Below are 25,102 nucleotides of genomic sequence, written 5' to 3'. Positions count from 1 at the left end.
GTTGATAAATGTCTAAAACTTAAAGAAATACGTGATGACTTTCGTGAAAATCGGAGCATTTCTGTATTTTTTGTCAAATTATCGTATTCGAATAACCGAAAAATACGACTTTTCCAACCCAATTAAACAAATTTTTTTAACATGATTTAAGAGAAAATGGTTTTGGTTTTTGAAATTTTACTCAATTAAACGAAATACCCGATTAAGCGTTACCCGATTAACTGGAATGTACTGTACATACAAGTAAGGCTGGGTCCTGAAATAAGTCTGTGTAACATTAAACAGTCATGTTGAAGTTTAGTACATACAAGTAAGGCTGGGTCCTGATGTAAGTTTGTGTAACACTAAACAGTCATGTTGAAGTTTAGTACATACAAGTAAGGCTGGGTCCTGATGTAAGTCTGTGTAACATTAAACAATCAGATTAAATTTATGTATCTATCACTAGGTAACACTGTATGTATTTCTACAGGTATAAGGTAAGGAGGATATCTATGTATCTAGTACTGGGTAACACTATGTATTTCTACAGGTATAAGATATGGAGGATATCTATGTATCTAGTACTGGGTAACACTGTATGTATTTCTACAGGTATAAGGTATGGAGGATATGTATGTATCTAGTACTGGGTAACACTATGTATTTCTACAGGTACAAGGTATGGAGGATATCTATGTATCTATCACTAGGTAACACTGTATGTATTTCTACAGGTACAAGGTATGGAGGATATCTATGTATCTAGTACTGGGTAACACTATGTATTTCTACAGGTACAAGGTATGGAGGATATCTATGTATCTAGTACTGGGTAACACTATATATTTCTACAGGTACAAGGTATGGAGGATATCTATGTACATGTATATAGTACTGGGTAACACTGTATGTATTTCTACAGGTACAAGGTATGGAGGATATCTATGTATCTAATACTGGGTAACACTATGTATTTCTACAGGTACAAGGTATGGAGGATATCTATGTATCTAGTACTGGGTAACACTGTATGTATTTCTACAGGTACAAGGTATGGAGGATATCTATGTATCTAGTACTGGGTAACACTATGTATTTCTACAGGTACAAGGTATGGAGGATATGTATGTATCTAGTACTGGGTAACACTATGTATTTCTACAGGTATAAGGTATGGAGGATATGTATGTATCTAGTACTGGGTAACACTATATATTTCTACAGGTACAAGGTATGGAGGATATCTATGTATCTAGTACTGGGTAACACTGTATTTCTACAGGTATAAGGTATGGAGGATATCTATGTATCTAGTACTGGGTAACACTATATATTTCTACAGGTACAAGGTATGGAGGATATCTATGTATCTATCACTAGGTAACACTGTATGTATTTCTACAGGTACAAGGTATGAAGGATATCTATGTATCTAGTACTGGGTAACACTATATATTTCTACAGGCACAAGGTATGGAGGATATCTATGTATCTAGTACTGGGTAACACTATATATTTCTACAGGTACAAGGTATGGAGGATATCTATGTATCTATCACTAGGTAACACTGTATTTCTACAGGTACAAGGTATGGAGGATATCTATGTATCTAGTACTGGGTAACACTGTATTTCTACAGGTATAAGGTATGGAGGATATCTATGTATCTAGTACTGGGTAACACTATGTATTTCTACAGGTACAAGGTATGGAGGATATCTATGTATCTAGTACTGGGTAACACTATGTATTTCTACAGGTACAAGGTATGGAGGATATCTATGTATCTAGTACTGGGTAACACTATGTATTTCTACAGGTACAAGGTATGGAGGATATCTATTTATCTAGTACTGGGTAACACTGTATGTATTTCTACAGGTATAAGGTATGGAGGATATCTATGTATCTAGTACTGGGTAACACTATGTATTTCTACAGGTATAAGGTATGGAGGATATCTATGTATCTAGTACTGGGTAACACTATGTATTTCTACAGGTACAAGGTATGGAGGATATCTATTTATCTAGTACTGGGTAACACTGTATGTATTTCTACAGGTATAAGGTATGGAGGATATCTATGTATCTAGAACTGGGTAACACTGTATGTATTTCTACAGGTACAAGGTATGGAGGATATCTATGTATCTAGTACTGGGTAACACTATGTATTTCTACAGGTATAAGGTATGGAGGATATCTATGTATCTAGTACTGGGTAACACTATGTATTTCTACAGGTACAAGGTATGGAGGATATCTATGTACATGTATATAGTACTGGGTAACACTATGTATTTCTACAGGTATAAGGTATGGAGGATATGTATGTATCTAGTACTGGGTAACACTATGTATTTCTACAGGTACAAGGTATGGAGGATATCTATGTACATGTATATAGTACTGGGTAACACTGTATGTATTTCTACAGGTACAAGGTATGGAGGATATCTATGTATCTAATACTGGGTAACACTATGTATTTCTACAGGTACAAGGTATGGAGGATATCTATGTATCTAGTACTGGGTAACACTGTATGTATTTCTACAGGTACAAGGTATGGAGGATATCTATGTATCTAGTACTGGGTAACACTATGTATTTCTACAGGTACAAGGTATGGAGGATATGTATGTATCTAGTACTGGGTAACACTATGTATTTCTACAGGTATAAGGTATGGAGGATATGTATGTATCTAGTACTGGGTAACACTATATATTTCTACAGGTACAAGGTATGGAGGATATCTATGTATCTAGTACTGGGTAACACTGTATTTCTACAGGTATAAGGTATGGAGGATATCTATGTATCTAGTACTGGGTAACACTATATATTTCTACAGGTACAAGGTATGGAGGATATCTATGTATCTATCACTAGGTAACACTGTATGTATTTCTACAGGTACAAGGTATGAAGGATATCTATGTATCTAGTACTGGGTAACACTATATATTTCTACAGGCACAAGGTATGGAGGATATCTATGTATCTAGTACTGGGTAACACTATATATTTCTACAGGTACAAGGTATGGAGGATATCTATGTATCTATCACTAGGTAACACTATGTATTTCTACAGGTACAAGGTATGGAGGATATCTATGTATCTAGTACTGGGTAACACTGTATTTCTACAGGTATAAGGTATGGAGGATATCTATGTATCTAGTACTGGGTAACACTATGTATTTCTACAGGTACAAGGTATGGAGGATATCTATGTATCTAGTACTGGGTAACACTATGTATTTCTACAGGTACAAGGTATGGAGGATATCTATGTATCTAGTACTGGGTAACACTATGTATTTCTACAGGTACAAGGTATGGAGGATATCTATTTATCTAGTACTGGGTAACACTGTATGTATTTCTACAGGTATAAGGTATGGAGGATATCTATGTATCTAGTACTGGGTAACACTATGTATTTCTACAGGTATAAGGTATGGAGGATATCTATGTATCTAGTACTGGGTAACACTATGTATTTCTACAGGTACAAGGTATGGAGGATATCTATTTATCTAGTACTGGGTAACACTGTATGTATTTCTACAGGTATAAGGTATGGAGGATATCTATGTATCTAGAACTGGGTAACACTGTATGTATTTCTACAGGTACAAGGTATGGAGGATATCTATGTATCTAGTACTGGGTAACACTATGTATTTCTACAGGTATAAGGTATGGAGGATATCTATGTATCTAGTACTGGGTAACACTATGTATTTCTACAGGTACAAGGTATGGAGGATATCTATGTATCTAGTACTGGGTAACACTATATATTTCTATAGGTACAAGGTATGGAGGATATCTATGTATCTAGTACTGGGTAACACTGTATAAATTTCTACAGGTATAAGGTATGGAGGATATCTATGTATCTAGTACTGGGTAACACTATGTATTTCTACAGGTATAAGGTATGGAGGATATCTATGTATCTAGTACTGGGTAACACTATGTATTTCTACAGGTACAAGGTATGGAGGATATCTATGTATCTAGTACTGGGTAACACTATGTATTTCTACAGGTACAAGGTATGGAGGATATGTATGTATCTAGTACTGGGTAACACTATGTATTTCTACAGGTACAAGGTATGGAGGATATCTATGTACATGTATATAGTACTGGGTAACACTATGTATTTCTACAGGTACAAGGTATGGAGGATATCTATGTATCTAATACTGGGTAACACTATGTATTTCTACAGGTACAAGGTATGGAGGATATCTATGTATCTAGTACTGGGTAACACTGTATGTATTTCTACAGGTACAAGGTATGGAGGATATCTATGTATCTAGTACTGGGTAACACTATGTATTTCTACAGGTACAAGGTATGGAGGATATGTATGTATCTAGTACTGGGTAACACTATGTATTTCTACAGGTATAAGGTATGGAGGATATGTATGTATCTAGTACTGGGTAACACTATATATTTCTACAGGTACAAGGTATGGAGGATATCTATGTATCTAGTACTGGGTAACACTGTATTTCTACAGGTATAAGGTATGGAGGATATCTATGTATCTAGTACTGGGTAACACTATATATTTCTACAGGTACAAGGTATGGAGGATATCTATGTATCTATCACTAGGTAACACTGTATGTATTTCTACAGGTACAAGGTATGAAGGATATCTATGTATCTAGTACTGGGTAACACTATATATTTCTACAGGCACAAGGTATGGAGGATATCTATGTATCTAGTACTGGGTAACACTATATATTTCTACAGGTACAAGGTATGGAGGATATCTATGTATCTAGTACTGGGTAACACTATATATTTCTACAGGTACAAGGTATGGAGGATATCTATGTATCTATCACTAGGTAACACTATGTATTTCTACAGGTACAAGGTATGGAGGATATCTATGTATCTAGTACTGGGTAACACTGTATTTCTACAGGTATAAGGTATGGAGGATATCTATGTATCTAGTACTGGGTAACACTGTATTTCTACAGGTACAAGGTATGGAGGATATGTATGTATCTAGTACTGGGTAACACTATATATTTCTACAGGTACAAGGTATGGAGGATATCTATGTATCTAGTACTGGGTAACACTATATATTTCTACAGGTACAAGGTATGGAGGATATGTATGTATCTAGTACTGGGTAACACTATATATTTCTACAGGTACAAGGTATGGAGGATATCTATGTATCTATCACTAGGTAACACTATGTATTTCTACAGGTACAAGGTATGGAGGATATCTATGTATCTAGTACTGGGTAACACTGTATTTCTACAGGTATAAGGTATGGAGGATATCTATGTATCTAGTACTGGGTAACACTGTATTTCTACAGGTACAAGGTATGGAGGATATCTTTGTATCTAGTACTGGGTAACACTGTATGTATTTCTACAGGTACAAGGTATGGAGGATATCTATGTATCTAGTACTGGGTAACACTATGTATTTCTACAGGTATAAGGTATGGAGGATATCTATGTATCTAGTACTGGGTAACACTGTATGTATTTCTACAGGTACAAGGTATGGAGGATATCTATGTATCTAGTACTGGGTAACACTGTATGTATTTCTTCAGGTACAAGGTATGGAGGATATCTATGTATTTGATGGCGGTTCTGTACGAGTAGACAGTAATGGCAGTATTGGAGTGGCCACCCCTGCCCACATATCTGCTAATACACTTCACGTTCAGGACAAGGGCACATTTGCCATGCAGTCTTACAACGAGTCCAACATGTTCAATGTCTTCATCACTAATGTCACTGTAAGTATACTCTAGGAGTCTTGGGATAGAGGGAATGTCATCTTTGTCTGGCTACTTATATATTTAGAAAAAAATCAATAAGCGGTAATTCTGCATAGGATTATCCAGGATGTCTCTGTGAATTTTCTTTGTTTACATTTTCTGCAAGCCACAATGAAAACAATTAAATGATGTCACCATTTAGAATAAGTTTTACATTGTAGCTGCATTGGTGTACATACAAGGCATGCAATGTATCATTTTACATATCCTGACAAAAACAAGAATTTCAGTCCTTTGGGATATTGGATAAAAGATATTTTACTTCAGAACCCTTTGATCTCAAACAATTGACAATTTAGGTTTTTTTCTCATTTGAGTTGAGTTATGCAAATTTCATCTCTAGATCTATGGTGGTGGAGAATTCAATGCAAACACGGGTGTGAACTTCACCTCTCACCATCTGTTGGCTATTTACTCGGGTGGTCTGATTGACCTGTCAGGAGCTGGACAGCGTAGGCCAGACGGAGTAGGAGGAGGCACAGGTTAGTTCTTCAGGCCTGTAAGAGTTCCCACTGACTGTATAGAAATCTAAATAGTTTTGTATGATTGTAAAATCTTAATGTTCAGCAGAATGCTACATATCTGAATTGACACATATCTTTATTTTCAATCAAATGTATCAAAACTCCTGGTCCTATTGAGATGAAATCACATATCTGAATATCTACATTAACGTACCCAGAGTGTTCCTGGTATGATACATTCTATCTACTGTTCTATTTGTCTCCTTTACTAATAATGATTTTGGTCTGTATGTAAATTATATTTCTAGTTATTGTGTTTTGGTTAAATAACTGAAATCCTATTCATTTGTAATGTGATACATATTTTTGAGTTAAAAACTATTCAGGAAATAAAATGATACTACTGCAATTTTGTGTCAAAGCTGTTTTCTTGAAATTTGAGAGCTGTATCAGTTTGTGGAGACATGAATTAGGAGTATGGTAAGCCTGACCATTTGTTATAGGTTCAACGTCTGGTGGTAGTGGTGGTGGTCATGGCGGCAGTGGTGGCCGAGGCTCGTCACAGAGTACTACGGGGCTAGGGCATGACTCCATCTACGGCCCAGACCAGTACGGTAGTGCTGGTGGTCATGGTTACTATGGCGGTAAGACACTTACAATGTAAACTCTATATAAGGAAATTTGTTGTAAAAGCTGTGACTTTGCTATTAATTTAAATAATGTTCCCTTCTAAAAGGATTTAAGATATGGTACAACTGTATTTGAAACCATGCATTAAACTATCACAACACATTTATATCGTGCGTGTTGATTATATTTATTGCTCTTCATGCTGGTTATACCAGTATTCTTGCTATTACAGATTCACTGTACTTTGGTGACAACTCTCTGAGAAATTATATTGTGACTGGTGATGTCGGTGGAGAAGGTGGTGGACTTTTGTACATAAAAAGCCGACATGTTGATATTGATGGCGAAATACGTTCCAATGGGAAAGAAGCACACAGTACTTTTGGTTTAGGAGCAGGTAAGAAAGTCTTTGTACAGTAATCTATACAATCAATTATAGATTTATTGTCCAGGAATCAAAATCTTTGCTCCAGACTGACTATCTAGTACAATGTTAGACTTATGTGGTAGTTGCTGTTGTGATGTTTATGCATATTCCTTTTTCTTAACAACAGCTGGCCATTTCAGAATTACTTCAGAGGAATTATTTGGTTTGCTGGACATTAAAGATACTTTGTCCAGGAAATGACTTACCTGCTATTATGTTCACCAAATTTTAAATAAAGTGACATGTTAAAAAGACCAAACTTTCTGTAATTGCATATTGTAGGAATACAAAGAATAGTGTTTGCATATTGGGACTGAAAGCCCTTTGATATTTTGTTACAGAGATTGTATTGGCTGCAAGTCTTCTTTGCTATTTCATTTCTGTTCCTCAAAGTGATGGAATTGCACACTGAACCCTGGGAAGATCAAAGATAGGGAATGACAGTTCACATGTCATGCAGATAAATTTATTTATTTATTTATTTTTTTTAATTGATTGGATTAACTGATTATTGTTTGATATATTTCACATTCATTTGATAAATTTTTCAGTCATAAAATGTACTAGTAGAATGGCATTGATATATTTTTCAGAAGTCACAAAGTATACCGGTAGATTGGTAGATTTTTAGGTCACCTGAGACAAAGTCTCAAGTGATCTATTCTAATCAACTTTTGTTCGTTCATCTTGAATCATACATCGTCAGTCGTGCATCGTCTTTTCATAAACAATCTACATTTTCGACTTCTCAATAACCAAGAGGCCTAGACACCTGATATTGGCCCTATAGCATGCTGGGACGAAGGTTATGCTATCAGGATTGTTCAAATGAATGACCTTGACCTTCATTCAAGGTCACAGGGGTCAAATATGCTAAAATCTTTAAACAACTTCTCATTAACCATGAGTACCAGAGACCTGATATTGTGCATATAGCATGCTAGGGTGAAGGGTTATCTAGGATGTTCAAATTTATTAGCACACCTGGACCGAAGGTCCGGTGAGCTTATGCCATGGTGCAGCGTCCGTCGTCCGTCGTCCGTCCGTCAACATTTGCTTCAAATCGCTACTAGTCATAAAGTTCTTATTGGATTTTGACCAAATTTGGCCAGAAACATCCTTGGCAGAATGGGAACAGATTTTGCATAAATGGTGACTCTGACCCCTGAGGGGCCAAAGGGGCGGGGCCCAATAGGGGAAATAGAGGTAATTCCTTTAAATCGCTACTAGTCATAAAGTTATGAATGGATTTGAACCCAATTTGGTCAGAAACATCCTTGGGGGAAGGGGAAAAGATTTTGCATAAATGGTGGCTCTGACCCCCGAGGGGCCAAAGGGGCGGGGCCCAATAGGGGAAATAGAGGTAATTCCTTTAAATCGCTACTTGTCATAAAGTTATGAATGGATTTCAACCCAATTTGGTCAGAAACCTCCTTGGGGGAAGGGGAAAAGATTTTGCATAAATGGTGGCTCTGACCCCCGAGGGGCCAAAGGGGCGGGGCCCAATAGGGGAAATTAAGGTAATTCCTTTAAATCGCTACTTGTCATAAAGTTATGAATGGATTTCAACCCAATTTGGTCAGAAACATCCTTGGGGGAAGGGGAACAGATTTTGCATAAATGGTGATTCTGACCCCCGAGGGGCCAAAGGGGCGGGGCCAAATATGGGAAATAAAGGTAATTCCTCTAAATCTCTACTAGTCATAAAGTTATGAATGGATTTGAACCCAATTTGTCAGAAACATCCTTGGGGGAAGGGGGAAAAGATTTTGCATAAATGGTGGCTCTGACCCCCGAGGGGCCAAAGGGGCGGGGCCCAATAGGGGAAATTAAGGTAATTCCTTTAAATCGCTACTTGTCATAAAGTTATGAATGGATTTGAACCCAAGTTGGTCAGAGATATCTTTGGGGGAAGGGGAACAGATTTTGCATAAATGGTGGCTCTGACCCCAAAGGGACTAAAGGGGCGGGGCCCAATAGGGGAAATAGAGGTAATTCCTCTAAATCGCTACTAGTCATAAAGTTATGAATGGATTTGAACCCAACTTGGTCAGAAACATCATTGGGGGAAGGGGAAAAGATTTTGCATAAATGGTGGCTCTGACCCCCGAGGGGCAAAAGGGGCGGGGCCCAATAGGGGAAATAAAGGTAATTCCTTTAAATCACTACTAGTCATAAAGTTATGAATGGATTTGAACCAAATTTTGTCAGAAATATCCTTGGGGGAAGGGGAACAGATTTTGCATAAATGGTGATTCTGACCCCTGAGGGGCCAAAGGGGCGGGGCCAAATATGGAAAATAGAGGTAATTCCTCTAAATCTCTACTTGTCATAAAGTTATGAATGAATTTCAACCCAATTTGGTCAGAAACATTCTTGGGGGAAGGGGAAGAGATTTTGCATAAATGGTGGCTCTGAACCCCAAGGGCCAAAGGGGCGGGGCCCAATAGGGGTAATAGAGGTAATTCCTTTAAATCACTACTAGTCATAAAGTTATGAATGGATTTCAACCCAATTTGGTCAGAAACATCCTTGGGGAAAGGGGAACAGATTTTGCATAAATGGTGATTCTGACCCCCGAGGGGCCAAAGGGGCGGGGCCAAATATGGGAAATAGAGGTCATTCCTCTAAATCTCTACTAGTCATAAAGTTGTGAAGGGATTTGAACCCAATTTGGTCAGAAACATCCTTGGGGGAAGGGGAACAGATTTTGCATAAATGGTGGCTCTGACCCTAAAGGGGCCAAAAGGGAGGGGCCCAGTGGGGGAAATAGAGGTAATTCCTTTGAATCGCTACTAGCCATCAAGTTATGAATGGATTTGAACCAAATTTGGTCAGAAACAGGGGACCAGATTTTGCATAAATGGTGACTCTGACCCCCGAATGGCCAAAGGGGCGGGCCCAATAGGTGAAATAGAGGTAATTCCTTTAAATCGCTACTAGTCATAAAGTGATGAATGCATGTTCTATAAACAATTCTTGAGGTCTTTCAGACCTTAGAGAGTCTGGACTTCATTAATCTTTAAAGCAGTTGGGATTCCCACACTATAACCATATATAGCATTGTTAGAATTTTACAAATAAAACAACTTGAATATGAACATTATTTCAACATTTGGTCTAATCCAACCAGGTGAGCGATACAGGCCCCATGGGCCTCTTGTTCAAGGTTACGAGGGTCAAATATGCTAAAATCTTTAAACAACTTCTTCTCGCTAACCAAAAGGCCTAGAAACTGATATTGGGCATATGGTATGCTGGCATAAAGGGCTATCAAGATTGTTCAAATGAATGACCTAGACCTTCATTCAAGGTCACAGGGGTCAAATATGCTTAAATCTTTAAACGACTAATTCTCATTAAGCAAGAGGTCCAGAGACCTGGTATTATGCAATATGCATGTAGCATGCCAGGATGAACGACATTGACCTCAAATTCAAGGTCACAGGAAGCAAATCTGCAAAAATGTAACACAACTCGGGTAACATTTAAGGCCAATGGGCCTCTTGTTGAAAATGAACTGATAGCTCTCACTTTCTGAGTAAGGTCTAAGCAACAAAAGTTCAAAATGTCTAATAATAGCAAGTTAATATCTTATACTATACAGGTGGAGGTGCTGGAGGAAGCATATGGATTGTCTGTGATGAAATTGTTGGTCATGGTATAATGAACGCCAATGGAGGCAATGGTCTGTCATATAACAGTGTCCATGGTGGTGGGGGCGGAGGAGGCCGTATTTCTGTCCAGAGCGGCAACATCATCAAGATGAATATCACCATGAAGGCATATGGAGGTTTGTTAATGAATCTTGATTTTGATTTCATTTGTTTTTGTCAAGAAATGTCTCACAACGTAGCTGAAATCTTTTGACATTTTGAATTTAAGTTTTTTGTTAAGGAATATTTCACCATGTAGTTGTTTCGTTTTTTAAGGTTTTATCTCACACTGACTAATTTAAGCAAAACATTGACAAGTACAAGAATCTAATGATATAGAGAAGATAAATAATTAATATTGGTATTCAGGTTTCATCACAAATGTTTAAGATACATTCAGAATGTTTCTTATGATATAAATCATGATGAGAAAACTAATGCTTTCTTTGAATTTATAGAGTATAATTATTGAACCGTTTGATGTCCTTTATGATACTGATATATAAAAGGTAAAGTAATTCACAGTGAATCCTGTCTAATCTGAAACCATGTGGGACATTACACATTGATCCAAAAGGATGCTGGAATGCTCCAGAATATGCAGGAAAGCATTAGATGTTTCACTAAATGATTGTTTTGACTTTGAACACTTATTATTACAATATTCCAGGTACAAGTTCTGCAGAGACAGGTGGAGCTGGAACCATGTATGTTGAGACATTTGACAAAACTCACAGAAACATTACCAATCGTGCCCTGTACATTGACAACAATGGCCACGCTTACCCTAGGGGTTACCAGTTTAGTCAAGGTGACAGACGAAACTTAAATGACGGTAATTATGTTGACCGAACAGAAGCAGGTGGTATCACTTGGTTGTACCATGATTTAGGAGACTTATACGAGTTTGACACGATGTCCCTCAGCGGAAATGCCCATATTGCCATCCAGTCCGTCCCCCCATCTACAGCTACCCTTGACCTGGATGTCATCAGCGGAGACAGAACTGCTGTGTTACATTGTGGTGTATTTCAGACCTGCAAATTTTTGAAGTTGAACGAATATTTACCATTCAACCTACAGGCATATAGGTTTGTAACTCCAAGAGTGTCATTAAGAATGCTTTTTATTCCATATACTGTCAAGTTTCCTGCATTGGACTGGAGACTCCCGAATATTCAATACAAAAATAAAATTCTCCAGTTTAAAATTAATGACCCGCATGGGTCCGGAATTTTATTAAAATTCTCCAGTTTTCTCCCGCTTGGCCCAAGTACCTCGGTTCATTGACGCAGCAACATGACGTGCGTCAATTTGATGCTTCAAATTCTGACTAAAACTAGTGTGTATATCAGTCTTAAAACATTGTCCAATATACAGACTCAACAAATGGCATATTAGCTATGGTCAATGACACTAATTGACCCCTAGGGGTTAATTAAAAGAGTCGGTCAACTGTGACAAACCCCGACTGTCACCAAATTGGGTCTCAGGTGAAGTTTCCAATAATCAACATACCTGTAGTAAAATAGGCTATTTGCAACATAGATTTTTCCAAAGGAGTTATACAAACCCTAAACTAGTCATATTTGCATGCCAACAAATCAGATTATTTTTGTTATTGATTTAAGAATGTTGGCAAAGAACTGCAGTCAGACTCTCAAAAAAATCAGCACTGTGCTGTTGACGGCGGCCATGATTGTTGTGATGAATGTTCTAAAATTGGATCCGGAATCCGGAAATGGACAATTTTTTCCGGATATGTTTTTTTCTCTCTCCTGATTTTAGACATTTGTTTTCTGGGAAATAACATAACTAAAAAAAGAAAGATACTTAATACTTGTTATCAAATTGAATACTATTAATCAATTAATTAGTGGGTTTTTTTTGTTGATGAATGCAATATGTTAGGAAAAATGTCGTCGCGCGCAATCTCCAGTTTGAGGAAAGTCCTCAAACTGGAGATCTCCAGTTTGTCAACATTTGATCCTTGACAGGTATGCAATTCAGTTATCAGATATTCTCATTATTCCCTGTATTGCACTATCATATTTTAAATCTTTTTCTGCAAATGCATTTTAAAGGGATGTTTAGTTTAAATTGTACAGGATATTTTTTTATTTCTATCTTTTTCCAAAAGTTTTGTATATTGAGTTCAAGGAATCATGGGCAGGTTTCAAATATTGCAGTACAAATGTTTGCACCAGTTTGACCAAAGTTGTTTGTGAATGAAATAATGAAGAACCTAGTGATTTCATGTTACTTTTAGACAAGTCTTGACAAAGACTTTCAAGGCCTCTAATAATATTTGCAGGTCTGTCAAAATTTATGCCAAAATAGTACAATTCAAAATTTACAAACCAGTTTTTCAGCAAAAACAAACAGGCCCTCAGTATGCCGATTTCTGTAAAAGAAGGTTTTTCCTTTAAATTTGGAAAAAATTTTGTTCTTCCATACTTCGAGCCCTTTCATGAATTCATTATTTGTTAAACGATCCCCCTATGTACCATTCTATTTTGAGTGTAATACTGTGTCTTTGCTATGCAGACTAAGTGTCATAGAAATTCCCGAGAAGATAACAGTTCGAGAGGTTTGGTCTGAGATTAACGGAACAGTTAAAGGATTACAAGACTTAGCAGTAGAAGATAAAGGAGAAGTCTACATCTGGTCCTATGTCAACACCGAGGGCTCGCCATTGGGGACGTTCTCCGTCACCAACATATCTGTACGAGCTGGCGGGAAGTTTGAGCCGCTGATGACAAATGACACACAGATCACTGTGGAAGCCATCAGAGTCATAGTAAATGGTAAAGGCTATATCAGAACTAACAGCCTTCAGATGAACGCCGTCAATATCACTGTGGACTTGTCAGGCAAGTATTAGCTGTAGTCTGGAGATTTGTTTAAAATAGCAAAATATAGCATTCATTGAAAATAGCAACATTCAGAGTGCATTGTAAGTAATGAGGGTGTGATAAATATTTATTATATTCTATACAGGTGACTTCCATGCAGACTACACCGGATATTCCTCCGGCCAGGGTCCAGGTGTCGGACAATCGGCTACAAACCACAGGGGAGGATCAGGTGGAGGTCACGGAGGCCGTGGTGGGAGGTCACTTTACGGTTACTACTCTGGTGAAGCGTATGACTCCTTCAGATTCCCTATTGATTTTGGTAGTGGAGGAGGAGAAGGTCTTCTAGGAGATCAGGGAGGCCGTGGAGGAGGTAAATCTAACATGCATTACAAGCAGTTTTTTATCACAATTATGTATTCAAGAACCTTAACTTTTTGTGGAGAACTGTTTTTATTTTATTGCCAAGATAACGTCAATGTGATGTGGAATCTGTTGAATGATGTAGAATCTGTGTCGGATTAAGATATTGTTACTACAGTGAAACACACATTAACATCTAGAGTCATTTAGGAATCAGTGTGATGAAGCCAAAATTTGTTTATCAGTGTGATGAAGCCAAAATTTGCTTATCAGTGTGATAAAGCCAAAATTTGCTATTTACAGCTGCATTTCATATTTATGGGACATGTTTTTTCCACAAATGAGTTTTACTGCACAATTATTGACCTGTTCTGTGATTCTTGCATCTCTATTTCAGGTATTATTCATCTGAATGTGTCTGATGAGCTGAGAGTAGAAGGTCGCCTCCATTCAAATGGAGAGATTGGTGCTGGGTCTACTGCAGGAGGTGGTGCTGGTGGCTCCATATATATAAATGTTGGCCACTTGGATGGTGCTGGAAGTATAGAGACCACAGGTGGATCAGGTATATCTTTATTACAACACTCTGTATGTTCTCTCCTCTTTTTTATACCATGTATTTTCTCTTTTGAAACAAACCAAAAATTTTTCTGCAGTAAAATGTCCTCTTTAAATTAAATTTGAATTAACTTATATGTTCCTGAATCTTTGACAATTCTCAATAATGCATTACATATGTATTGAATAAGATGTTGTACATATTGTTTCATTATCACAAATAAAAAAAAACAGCTTCAGACTCACTTGTCTTGGAAAACAGAAATGCTATTGAATGCCTAAGCTTTTCTTTCGATCTGAAGTTGAATAAACAAAATAATTCAGAGTATTCCATCCCTTCTGGAAGAATGCTGTCCTTCACTACTACCACTTGTTGAATTGTTGACTTACTGGAAGGTTTCATTGGCTGTATCAACAAGCAAAAACATCCTTTAATATGAAGGTCATTCACGTTCTTTTTGTTTCATAGGAGCCTCTACACAAGGAGGAGGTGGAGCAGGAGGGAGGATTGCTATAGTCCATAGTCAGGAGAATCACTTTACAGGCGAGTACCTCATCCACGGTGGTTACGGTAGAGAACAGTACGGAGGATCTGGCACTGCCTATCTCCAGGATGATACCAACTCCACACACACTTACCGCAAATTCATCGTCGACAACAATGGACACTCAAGTAGTGAAAGGATATCTTCTGAGTTACTGAGTTTGGTTTCTCCATCCAGTGGTACAAGCCGTTCATATCACACCTATGGTAATATTCTGGTGGAATCTACTGGTTCTCCCCGTTTCAGTTCTCATCCACTGTCAGGAGTTACCAACACCGGGGCACCATTCATCAGCTCTGATAGGACCATCAATGTAACCTTCACCCTGCCAGATAATCTATATATAGAGCATGTCCGAGTCTATCCATACTGTGATGAGTAAGTATATGTCAAAATTTACAAATCTACTGTTGGTGAATGTCAGAGCTAATCTATCTTTTTTGTACATACAATCTAACCTTACCTTTAGACTGAAAGGTTCTTCTGAGGTGGTTGTTTAGAAAGTAGTAAATTAAATAATGAATTAAACGTGGTCATTACTCCTTGAAAATGATTTAGAATATTTACACCAGGCCAAAGGACATTGTTAGGGATTTTCACCAACTGGTGAAAAGACCTATTGTTTCTTTTGGTTTATTATTATTATTCTGCATTCTATTTTGTCTTAACAACTGCTCCAGAATGGAAAGAGGTATGTCAATATATTTTTGTTATGTTTTATGTTTTTTGGCATGAATCAAAGGGTGACAGCAACTAAATCAAGTATGTCAAAAATCCAATATGGCTGCCATGATGTCATACCTAAAAAGGTTTAAATGGCCATAACTTGAAAACAATTTAATCGTCAGGGTTCATGCAACAACAATATTTGTAGGATATCTTTGGGACTAACTTCTCTGACATGTTAAAACAAAATACGTCTAATTGAAAAGCTTGCTTAGGGTAAAGTTTGCCTATTTTTTCAACATTTTTTTTCATAGATTGATGCAGTAATGTAATTCCAATGATTTTGATGTCTTTAGTTTTTCGGTAACACAGCAGCCATTTTGTAACGCGATCTCACAATAATGGTTATAAGAAATGGACAAGTTATCTCCCCTCTTCCAACTCATTTGTTGACACGTAATATCTCTGATGCTGGCTTTATAATGGTCTGAAATAGTTTTTACGTTTGGAAATATTAAGCGTTTAGGTCAAAATCCCATCAAATTGTCTGACATTTCTTGTTTTCTATTAAGAATTGTTGCATTGTTTTGTTGCTACTGTTTTAAGAATATTTCTAACAATCAAATTAAGTAATGATAATGAAATGTTTTGATTTATTTTAATCTTTGTTCAGTAAAAGTTATAAAGAATTATTTACTGCTTTTGATTTAAATCATAACATCTCCACATGTGTTTCTGAAAAAAATTGAGATAAGAAAAATTGTATGAAAGTGTTTAAAAGGGGTTGCTTCAATGACTACGTCTGTTACTGGTTGTGTACAATTCTGGTTGACTTTTCTGCAGCTCCTATGGGAGATACCGCAGTGATTACTGGGTACTGAGTGAACTAGGAGGAGTGGAGGTGGACCATACTGGGAACTACCTCGCCAGTGAAGGCTGTCAGTATCCAGACACGCCACAGATATATGAGGAAGTGGACATCAAGAGGACTATTAATAAGGTAAAAAATATGGGTGACTTAAGTATTCAGGTACTGGGTTTGATAAAGAGATGGTTTTTTACCGACAAACAGACGGTCTTAAAATCTTAATTTTATGGAAGAGTGTCACCATTTTGCTGCTGTGTACAGGTTGTTGTTATTTCTTATTAAATTTATGCTTTTTAGGTCACCTGAGACAAAGTCTCAAGTGACCTATTCTAATCCCCTTTTGTCCGTCGTCGTGCGTCCATAACAATTTACATTTTCGACTTCTTCTCCAAAACCACTAAACCAAATTCCATGAAATTTGGCAGGAAGCTTCTATGGCTAAAGGTCAACCAAACTTGTAAATTATATGGTCCCCAACCCCCAGGGGCCTGAGGGGCGGGGCTAAAAAGGGTCAAATTGACTAAAACTTCAAAAATCTTCTTCTCTACTCTCAGATATGGTGGAATCAAACACTCTTCATAAATGGAAGGGTCTTAAGGTGTTTTACCAAAATTGTAAATTTCATGACCCAGGGGTCTCACGTTTGCCTCTGGGCAGGGGGTAAACTTTACTATAGTTTATATAGGGAAATCACATTTTTTACTATAATTTGTTTGATTTCTATTAGAATTCATTCTAATTTGGTAAACATTGTCAGCATGGGATGACAGTTTGATGGCATGCACATGTTGGCCCTGACTGACCCCCAGGGGCTGATGGGCGGGGCTAAAAAGCGCCAAAAATCTTCTTCTGAAGACCAAAATAAGGTGGAATCAAATACTCTTTATAGTTGGAAGGGTCTTAAGGTGCTTTAATAAAATTGTGAATTTCATGACCCTAGGGTCACACATTTACCCTGGGGGAGGGGGTAAATTTTACTATAGTTTCTATAGGGAAATCACATTTTTGACTGATTTGTTTGATTTCTATTGGAATTCATTCTAACTTGGTTAACATTTTCAGCATGGGATGAAAGTTTGATAATATGCACATGTTGGCCCTGACTGAGCCCCAGGGGCTTATGGGCGGGGCCAAAAATGGTCAATTAATTTAACTGAAATATTTCAAATCTCAGGTGACCGTTAAGGCCCATGGGCCTCTTGTTCCTCAATAATAGACCATGGGACCTTTTATTGAGTTTGAAAGGTTTTGAAATTATTTCCAATAAATTAAGTTGCAAAATAGTATGAACACAAGACTGGTAGTGTGATGGACAAGCTCCCTGCTTTATAATTAAAAGTTCCTGGCATTGAATCCTAGTAAAAGAAGATTATTTTGTTATTTGAAAACAAAAAAAACCTCTTTCTTTTGTATGTGACTCTTTGCTTTTATAACTGGGAATATGACACCAACACCCAGTTAGAAAAAAAGCCTATCAAATTAGAACGCTTCTTTTTTATAGATGTGTGAGATAATATAATGCTCTGGGACACTCTATCTTAAGGCAAATTCTATGTGAAGTCTTTTTCAGCCACATCCCAGATGGTATGTTTGATAAAGAAAAGTTCACTGCGATAACAGTAGTTTGTTTATACCTTTTCTACTAGCTAACAATAAGATTACATAGTACGGACCAGCAAGCTTCCCTCGACCAGGTAGAGTTTGTCGTGATTGAGGATCCAGCTGTCAATACTCAGACCTCATACTCAAGATACCAGGGAACTGCCTACATTCTCCATGAAACAGACAACCTGGCTGTTTATGAGTTTGAGGAGGTGAGACATCAGACTGACAGACTTATATTTTTGAATTTCCAATTTAAAAAATCAACTGCTAAATATTAAAGTATGCCTTTAAAACTTTTCTGTTTCTAGCTATATTTTAGGATATGGAATAAATTTGCCACCTAAAATAGGTACTTTGAAAATAAATCTTATAGTGAAATATATGTTCTGTTTCATAATTTCAGTGGAAAAATACATATCTTTTGCATCAAACTTGCTAAAAATATGATATTTCATTGAGTACAAAAGAGAAATCTGTAACAGATATGCAAATAGTTATAATGCAAGATTACAAAAGTCAAAATTAACATTTGGCAGTATTGTTAATACAGTACATGGTTTGTGTTTGTCCAGATCCATATTCAGGGAGGTGGTAGCTTGGCCATGTCGGGTAACGATGCACACTTGAAAGTTCATCAAGTGAATGGAGACAACACAGGTCTGATGAAAGTGAAATGGAACCAGACGATGACCACAACGCCAGACCGAGCACTAATGCAGTTTAGTGTTCTTACTGAACGTAGCTCCCACCTCACCCTCCCACCTACCATTGACTGCAGGGATATTGACTTCTATATCAAAGGTTAGACTTTCGTCTATTAATATTAAAGGGACATACACTTCTTCAGTAATGGTTCAATATGGAACCGATACATCTTTCTATACATCCATTAGAGGATCTTTAATTTCAATATCACGTGGACACAAAAGTAAGATTCTACTTATCAGATAACACTTATTCGTACAAAACAAGTGAAAAACTTTCTAGTGAAATTCCTTACCACACATGTGAATTTTGACTCTGAGTCAGAGTCAAAGTATATCATTGCTGAGAAAATGATGCGACATCATTTTATTACATACATGCTGAATGATATACTTATGACACAGGTGTGTTACATGGCAGAACAGCAAGGTTGATTATGTAATGAATCACTACAGACATTATATACATCAAACTCATATTGCACCATATAAAGTTTTCACAAATCTGTTGTTTGTTTGGCATGTGAGATGCTGAAGTGAAATTTCAATTTGAATTTAATTTTTTTTAAATTTATTTTAAGGTCACTTTGATGTGATGGATAATGTGACTCTGAACTCTGGCTGTAGAATGACTCTCGATCACTTTGAAGAGACTGTTAATCAGATAGAGAACCTGGACATAAAGACGTTTGGGGAGTTGTATGTTTTCACTGATCAAGAGGCACTGACCACACTGAAGGGAACCTCCCTTACTGTGAGGAGTGGAGCTAAGGTATACACTCAGAGTGATACTGAGAAACTTAATGGCCAACAGGGAATGTTATAGAGCTAAGGTATACACTCAGTGGTATTGAGAAACTTAATGACCAACAGGGAATGTTATAGAGCTGAGGTATACACTCAGTGGTATTGAGAAACTTAATGACCAACAGGGAATGTTATAGAGCTAAGGTTTACACTCAGAGTGGAGTTGAGAAACTTAATGACCAACAGGGAATGTTATAGAGCTAAGGTATACACTAAGAATTGTGTTGAGAAACTTAATGACCAACAGGGAATGTTATAGAGCTAAGGTATACACTCAGTGGTACTGAGAAACTTAATGACCAACAGGGAATGTTAGAGCTAAGGTATACACTCAGTGGTATTGAGAAACTTAATGACAAACAGGGAATGTTATAGAGTTAAGGTAGACACTCAGTGGAGTTGAGAAACTTAATGACCAACAGGGAATGTTATAGAGTTAAGGTTTACACTCAGAGTGGAGTTGAGAAACTTAATGACCAACAGGGAATGTTATAGAGCTAAGGTATACACTAAGAATTGTGTTGAGAAACTTAATGACCAACAGGGAATGTTATAGAGCTAAGGTATACACTCAGAGTGGAGTTGAGAAACTTAATGACCAACAGGGAATGTTATAGAGCTAAGGTATACACTAAGAATTGTGTTGAGAAACTTAATGACCAACAGGGAATGTTATAGAGCTAAGGTATACACTCAGTGGTACTGAGAAACTTAATGACCAACAGGGAATGTTAGAGCTAAGGTATACACTCAGTGGTATTGAGAAACTTAATGACAAACAGGGAATGTTATAGAGTTAAGGTTTACACTCAGAGTGGAGTTGAGAAACTTAATGACCAACAGGGAATGTTATAGAGCTAAGGTATACACTAAGAATTGTGTTGAGAAACTTAATGACCAACAGGGAATGTTATAGAGCTAAGGTATACACTCAGTGGTATTGAGAAACTTAATGACAAACAGGGAATGTTATAGATTTAAGGTTTACACTCAGAGTGGTATTGAGAAACTTAATGGCCAACAGGGAATGTTATAGAACTAAGGTATACACTCAGAGTGGTACTGAGAAACTAAATGGCCAACAGGGAATGTTATAGAACTAAGGTATACACTCAGAGTGGTACTGAGAAACTAAATGGCCAACAGGGAATGTTATAGAGTTAAGGTATATACTCAGTGCTATTGAGAGACTTTGCGATGAACAGAGATTTTTATATTGGGATGGTATCAAGTGACGTTTGGTGAACAGTTATTTTTATTTAGTGACTTTCTGATAAACAGTGATTTTTGTTTGATTTTGAAAATAAACTGAAAAATCCTTTGAAAGTGATTCATTTCCTTTTTAACTTATTTGACATAAAGTTTGTGTCAACTTAGCTTTAGATGCATCAGCTTCCTGAAATACTATCTGGAGACCAATTTTAGTCACAGGTGATCTTTCTTTATCACATTTAATGATAAGTGTAAACATATAGATGTATTCATGTTGTAGCTGGATTCCAATGACTTGGCCCTGTGGTATACAAACATCACGGTGGAACCATATGGAGAGTTGACAGTAGCTGAAGCCGTACCAAAACAAGAAAAAAGCACTGGTAACAACTCTAAGTCTTTCTCTTCATTTTGAGTCTTCATACTGTATTATTTGGAGTCTTAGTAAATACTACCATTTTCATTTGAAATCTTGAAAACTATTATTAAAAAGAATTTTCTAATTGCAGTTATTGTATAAGAATTTTATAAATGGTAACCCATGGCTCGGTAGATTTCGTAATGGGTTTATTTTCCAAAATCACAAATATTACAGTTATGTATCTATGTATGAAATAGAAATTTTATGTGATGTACTGCAGGAGTAATACAAATTGTATGGAGTAAAACCTGTCTTATCTGAGAACTTGACATATAAATTAGTTGGATTAAACCAGTGTCCGAATACACAGATATAATGTTCACAAAGTATAGTATAATTATAGAATATTCAGGGTTGGAATTGTCAGTTTTTGTGTTTGATCAATATAGCAATTTTTTTCTGAATAAGAGTCATTGAAAAGTTACCATCTGGAATTTTTGTCAGAAAAATAGATTATTTAATATGCGTTTGATTTAGGTATTTTATACTGAAGGATATGAGATGAGCAGTTATTTATATGTATGTATAAATTCAGGGTAATATAGATAAGATTACTAGGTGGTTATGTATTTATAAATTCAGGGTAATATAGATAAGATTAGTGGGTGGTTATGTATTTAGAAATTCAGGGTAATATAGATAAGATTAGTGGGTGGTTATGTATTTAGAAATTCAGGGTAATATATATAAGATTAGTGGGTGGTTATGTATTTAGAAATTCAGGGTAATATATATAAGATTAGTGGGTGGTTATGTATTTAGAAATTCAAGGTGATATTGATAAAACTAGTTGGTGATTATGTATTTAGAAATTCTGGGTGATATTTATAAGTGGGTGGAACCTTTTTTGATATGCAGACCTAGTACTAAATACATTCATTACTATTTAGGAGTCATTGTAGTCTACTTATTGATCACTGCCTGATACTTGCTTTGTTACATCAGTTACAGTTGTTTTGTAGGCAAATTCTGACTTTATAGTGTATGTTCCAAATATATTTCTGACAGGTATTGGTGCTGGTCACTGTGGAACTGCTTGTTCTGGTGGTGGTCATGGTGGCAATGGAGGTCAAGGTCAAGGTCAAGAAGTCGTAGGAGCAAGTCACGGGTCTTTTGTTGCACCAACTGCATTTGGTAAAGATGGCGGTCATAACTCCTTCCCTCACAAAGGAGGTAAAGGTGGGGGTCGATTGTTTATCAATACAACACACACCCTCACTGTAGATGGTGTGATATCAGCTCAGGGAGGTAACTGGGGCTCAGTGAGGAGTGGCGGAGGATCTGGTGGCAGTGTCATGGTCTATACCTATACAATGGATGGTGATGGTAAATTTGATGTCAGTGGTGGGAATGGCTACGATGGATCTTACACACCCAAAGCTGGAGGTGGAGGTGGTGGAAGGCTGGCCTGGTACTACGAACACAACTTCTTTGTTGGTAAGCAGACTTTTTTTTTATTTGATATAACCAGACGAAGCAACACAGCAATGCCTTGCTTTTCAGTTCCTATGAATTTTTTTTTTCCATTCAGAATTTTATGATTTGTTTTTGCAGGAACCTTCCAAGCTTTTGGTGGTACTGGTGGTTATGAAAATGGTGGCCCTGGTACAATATATGCACACAAGATGCCAGACCGTGAGCAACCATTCTCTTCTTTTACATCCAACCGCACATTATACCTCGACAACAATAACAGGAGACCCCGTGACCCTTCTCGCAATCTCACAAGTTCCTATGGTAACTACACATTGGGGAGTGCTGTAGCCTGGCTCATCCCATCAGAGTACCCTTCGTTTGTTAATGAAACCAGAAATGACACACAAGTTGTACTTGAAGAATTTCAAATATATCGTGGAGCTCAGATGGCTTTTCTGATGCCAGACAATCCTTTTGGCTGGATCGACATCAAAATTGGAATCATTGAGGGTGACCGATCAGGTCATCTCCATGTTGGTTTTAACCAGTCACAATATATTGCCAGTGGCAAACTTCCTAATGACCTGTCCATTTATCATGGAGGGGACATAACTCTGAAGGGAGAACTGCGAGCAGCAGGTGTGACCATCAGTATGGAGGGAGTTATCAATAATGTTGAGAACTTGACAGTTGTGGACGGAGGTAGGTGACATCACATTATTATATGTAACACACATTTCAGTATTATTGTAATGTTTGTCAGAAAAATATAATTTCAATAGTTATATTCATACTGCACAACCCTCACAATTCAGAAAGCAGACTCAAGATTTTGGACCCTGAACTAAGACATAAATCATCAGTTAAACCTCTTTATTGTTAAGATGCTAAATATTTAATTTATCAACACAAAGAGCAGCTTTTATTATGTAGTGAAAGTGTCATTTTGTCAAAGGGAGGTCTCTGACTGTGTTTTTCTTAGTCTTGAACATTTCAACAAGTGTAATCATTCAAAGAAGTTGAAAAGTGTGATAACCCAAATCAAATTGAAGTCTGTCATATTAGTTACTCTAAGTATGCTAGTTTCTGGTCAACATAACCATTATTTTCTTTCATGAAGTTTAGACAAATGGCAGCTTTAATTTTCTTTTGGTTGTTGAGTTAGTAAGGATAAATTCAGTAATTTAAATGTAAATTTGTGTCTCAGTTTCAGAGTAACACTCATCTTACTGAATAATAAATTCTTTTCAGGTATCTTGAAAATTTATGAGATGATAGATGTGCATAATGTTCGTCATGATCAATTGGTATTCAACACCCTGAATGTCCGTAATAACGGCAGTATGTATACAGAGAATGGCAACGATTCCCACAATCTAATAGGTAAGATTTGACAGCATGTCATAAGGAATCAAAAGTATCGTATATACAATAATGATTATTCAAGTTGTCTTATACTGTAATTATCTGGCAACAATCTAATGCCTTATAACCCTGGCTTATAATTTGCTTATTTTCTATTTAGTAGAATAACAAAAATGTTCTTATAATAAGCCCAACAAATGACATTGAGTCAGAGATTAGGCATTGGTACCCAAGGCTTTTTTCAGGATAAATATGGTAGTTTTGTTTGCTCTGACATTCATTATCTTTGTTAAGTCATAGAATTACTCTTATAGAAAATTTAATGAACATTTGGTAGAATATATACAATAGTAAATGTATTCCAAATAAATTCATGTATTGATAAAAAATATGCTTGAAATATAAAGTCAGTATGTTGTCAACACCTTAAATGTGAAATCCGCATGTATGCTTTATCATTAGCCATAAATGATGTTGAAGTGATTTTAGAAAGAGTTGCATTCAGATATTAAGATGATTTCACTGAAGATATGTGACCTTTTAGGTGATACACTGCGCGTGTTTCCCGGGGGACTGTTGGAGTCAAAGAACCTGTACATAGAGGCAAAGACAGTCATCATCGATGTGCTAGGAAAGATAAGCTCAGACTTCAAAGGTCACTGCGGGGGAGGTAAGTGAACGAAAGGTCACTGT

General features: G+C 36.8%; 1 protein-coding gene across 1 annotated transcript; it reads left to right on the top strand.

Annotated features, from left to right (window-relative positions):
- The first annotated feature begins 6,585 nt into the window (after positions 1-6,585).
- LOC117331106 lies at positions 6,586-24,262 on the top strand. Its single transcript, XM_033889701.1, has 18 exons — positions 6,586-6,598; positions 6,815-6,955; positions 7,174-7,338; positions 10,976-11,161; positions 11,695-12,115; positions 13,572-13,897; positions 14,025-14,252; positions 14,349-14,383; positions 14,546-14,807; positions 15,270-15,723; positions 16,855-17,011; positions 18,526-18,693; positions 19,057-19,285; positions 19,770-19,960; positions 21,488-21,590; positions 22,637-23,065; positions 23,183-23,746; positions 24,258-24,262. The coding sequence occupies exons 1-18, from the start codon at positions 6,586-6,588 to the stop codon at positions 24,260-24,262; spliced, it is 4,077 nt and encodes a 1,358-aa protein (XP_033745592.1).
- The last annotated feature ends 840 nt before the right edge of the window (positions 24,263-25,102 follow it).

Source organism: Pecten maximus, chromosome 7, assembly GCF_902652985.1.
Source record: "Pecten maximus chromosome 7, xPecMax1.1, whole genome shotgun sequence".
Lineage (NCBI taxonomy): Eukaryota > Metazoa > Mollusca > Bivalvia > Pectinida > Pectinidae > Pecten > Pecten maximus.
Note: the sequence above shows the minus strand (reverse complement) of the source record. Positions and strands in the feature narration are given on the sequence as shown.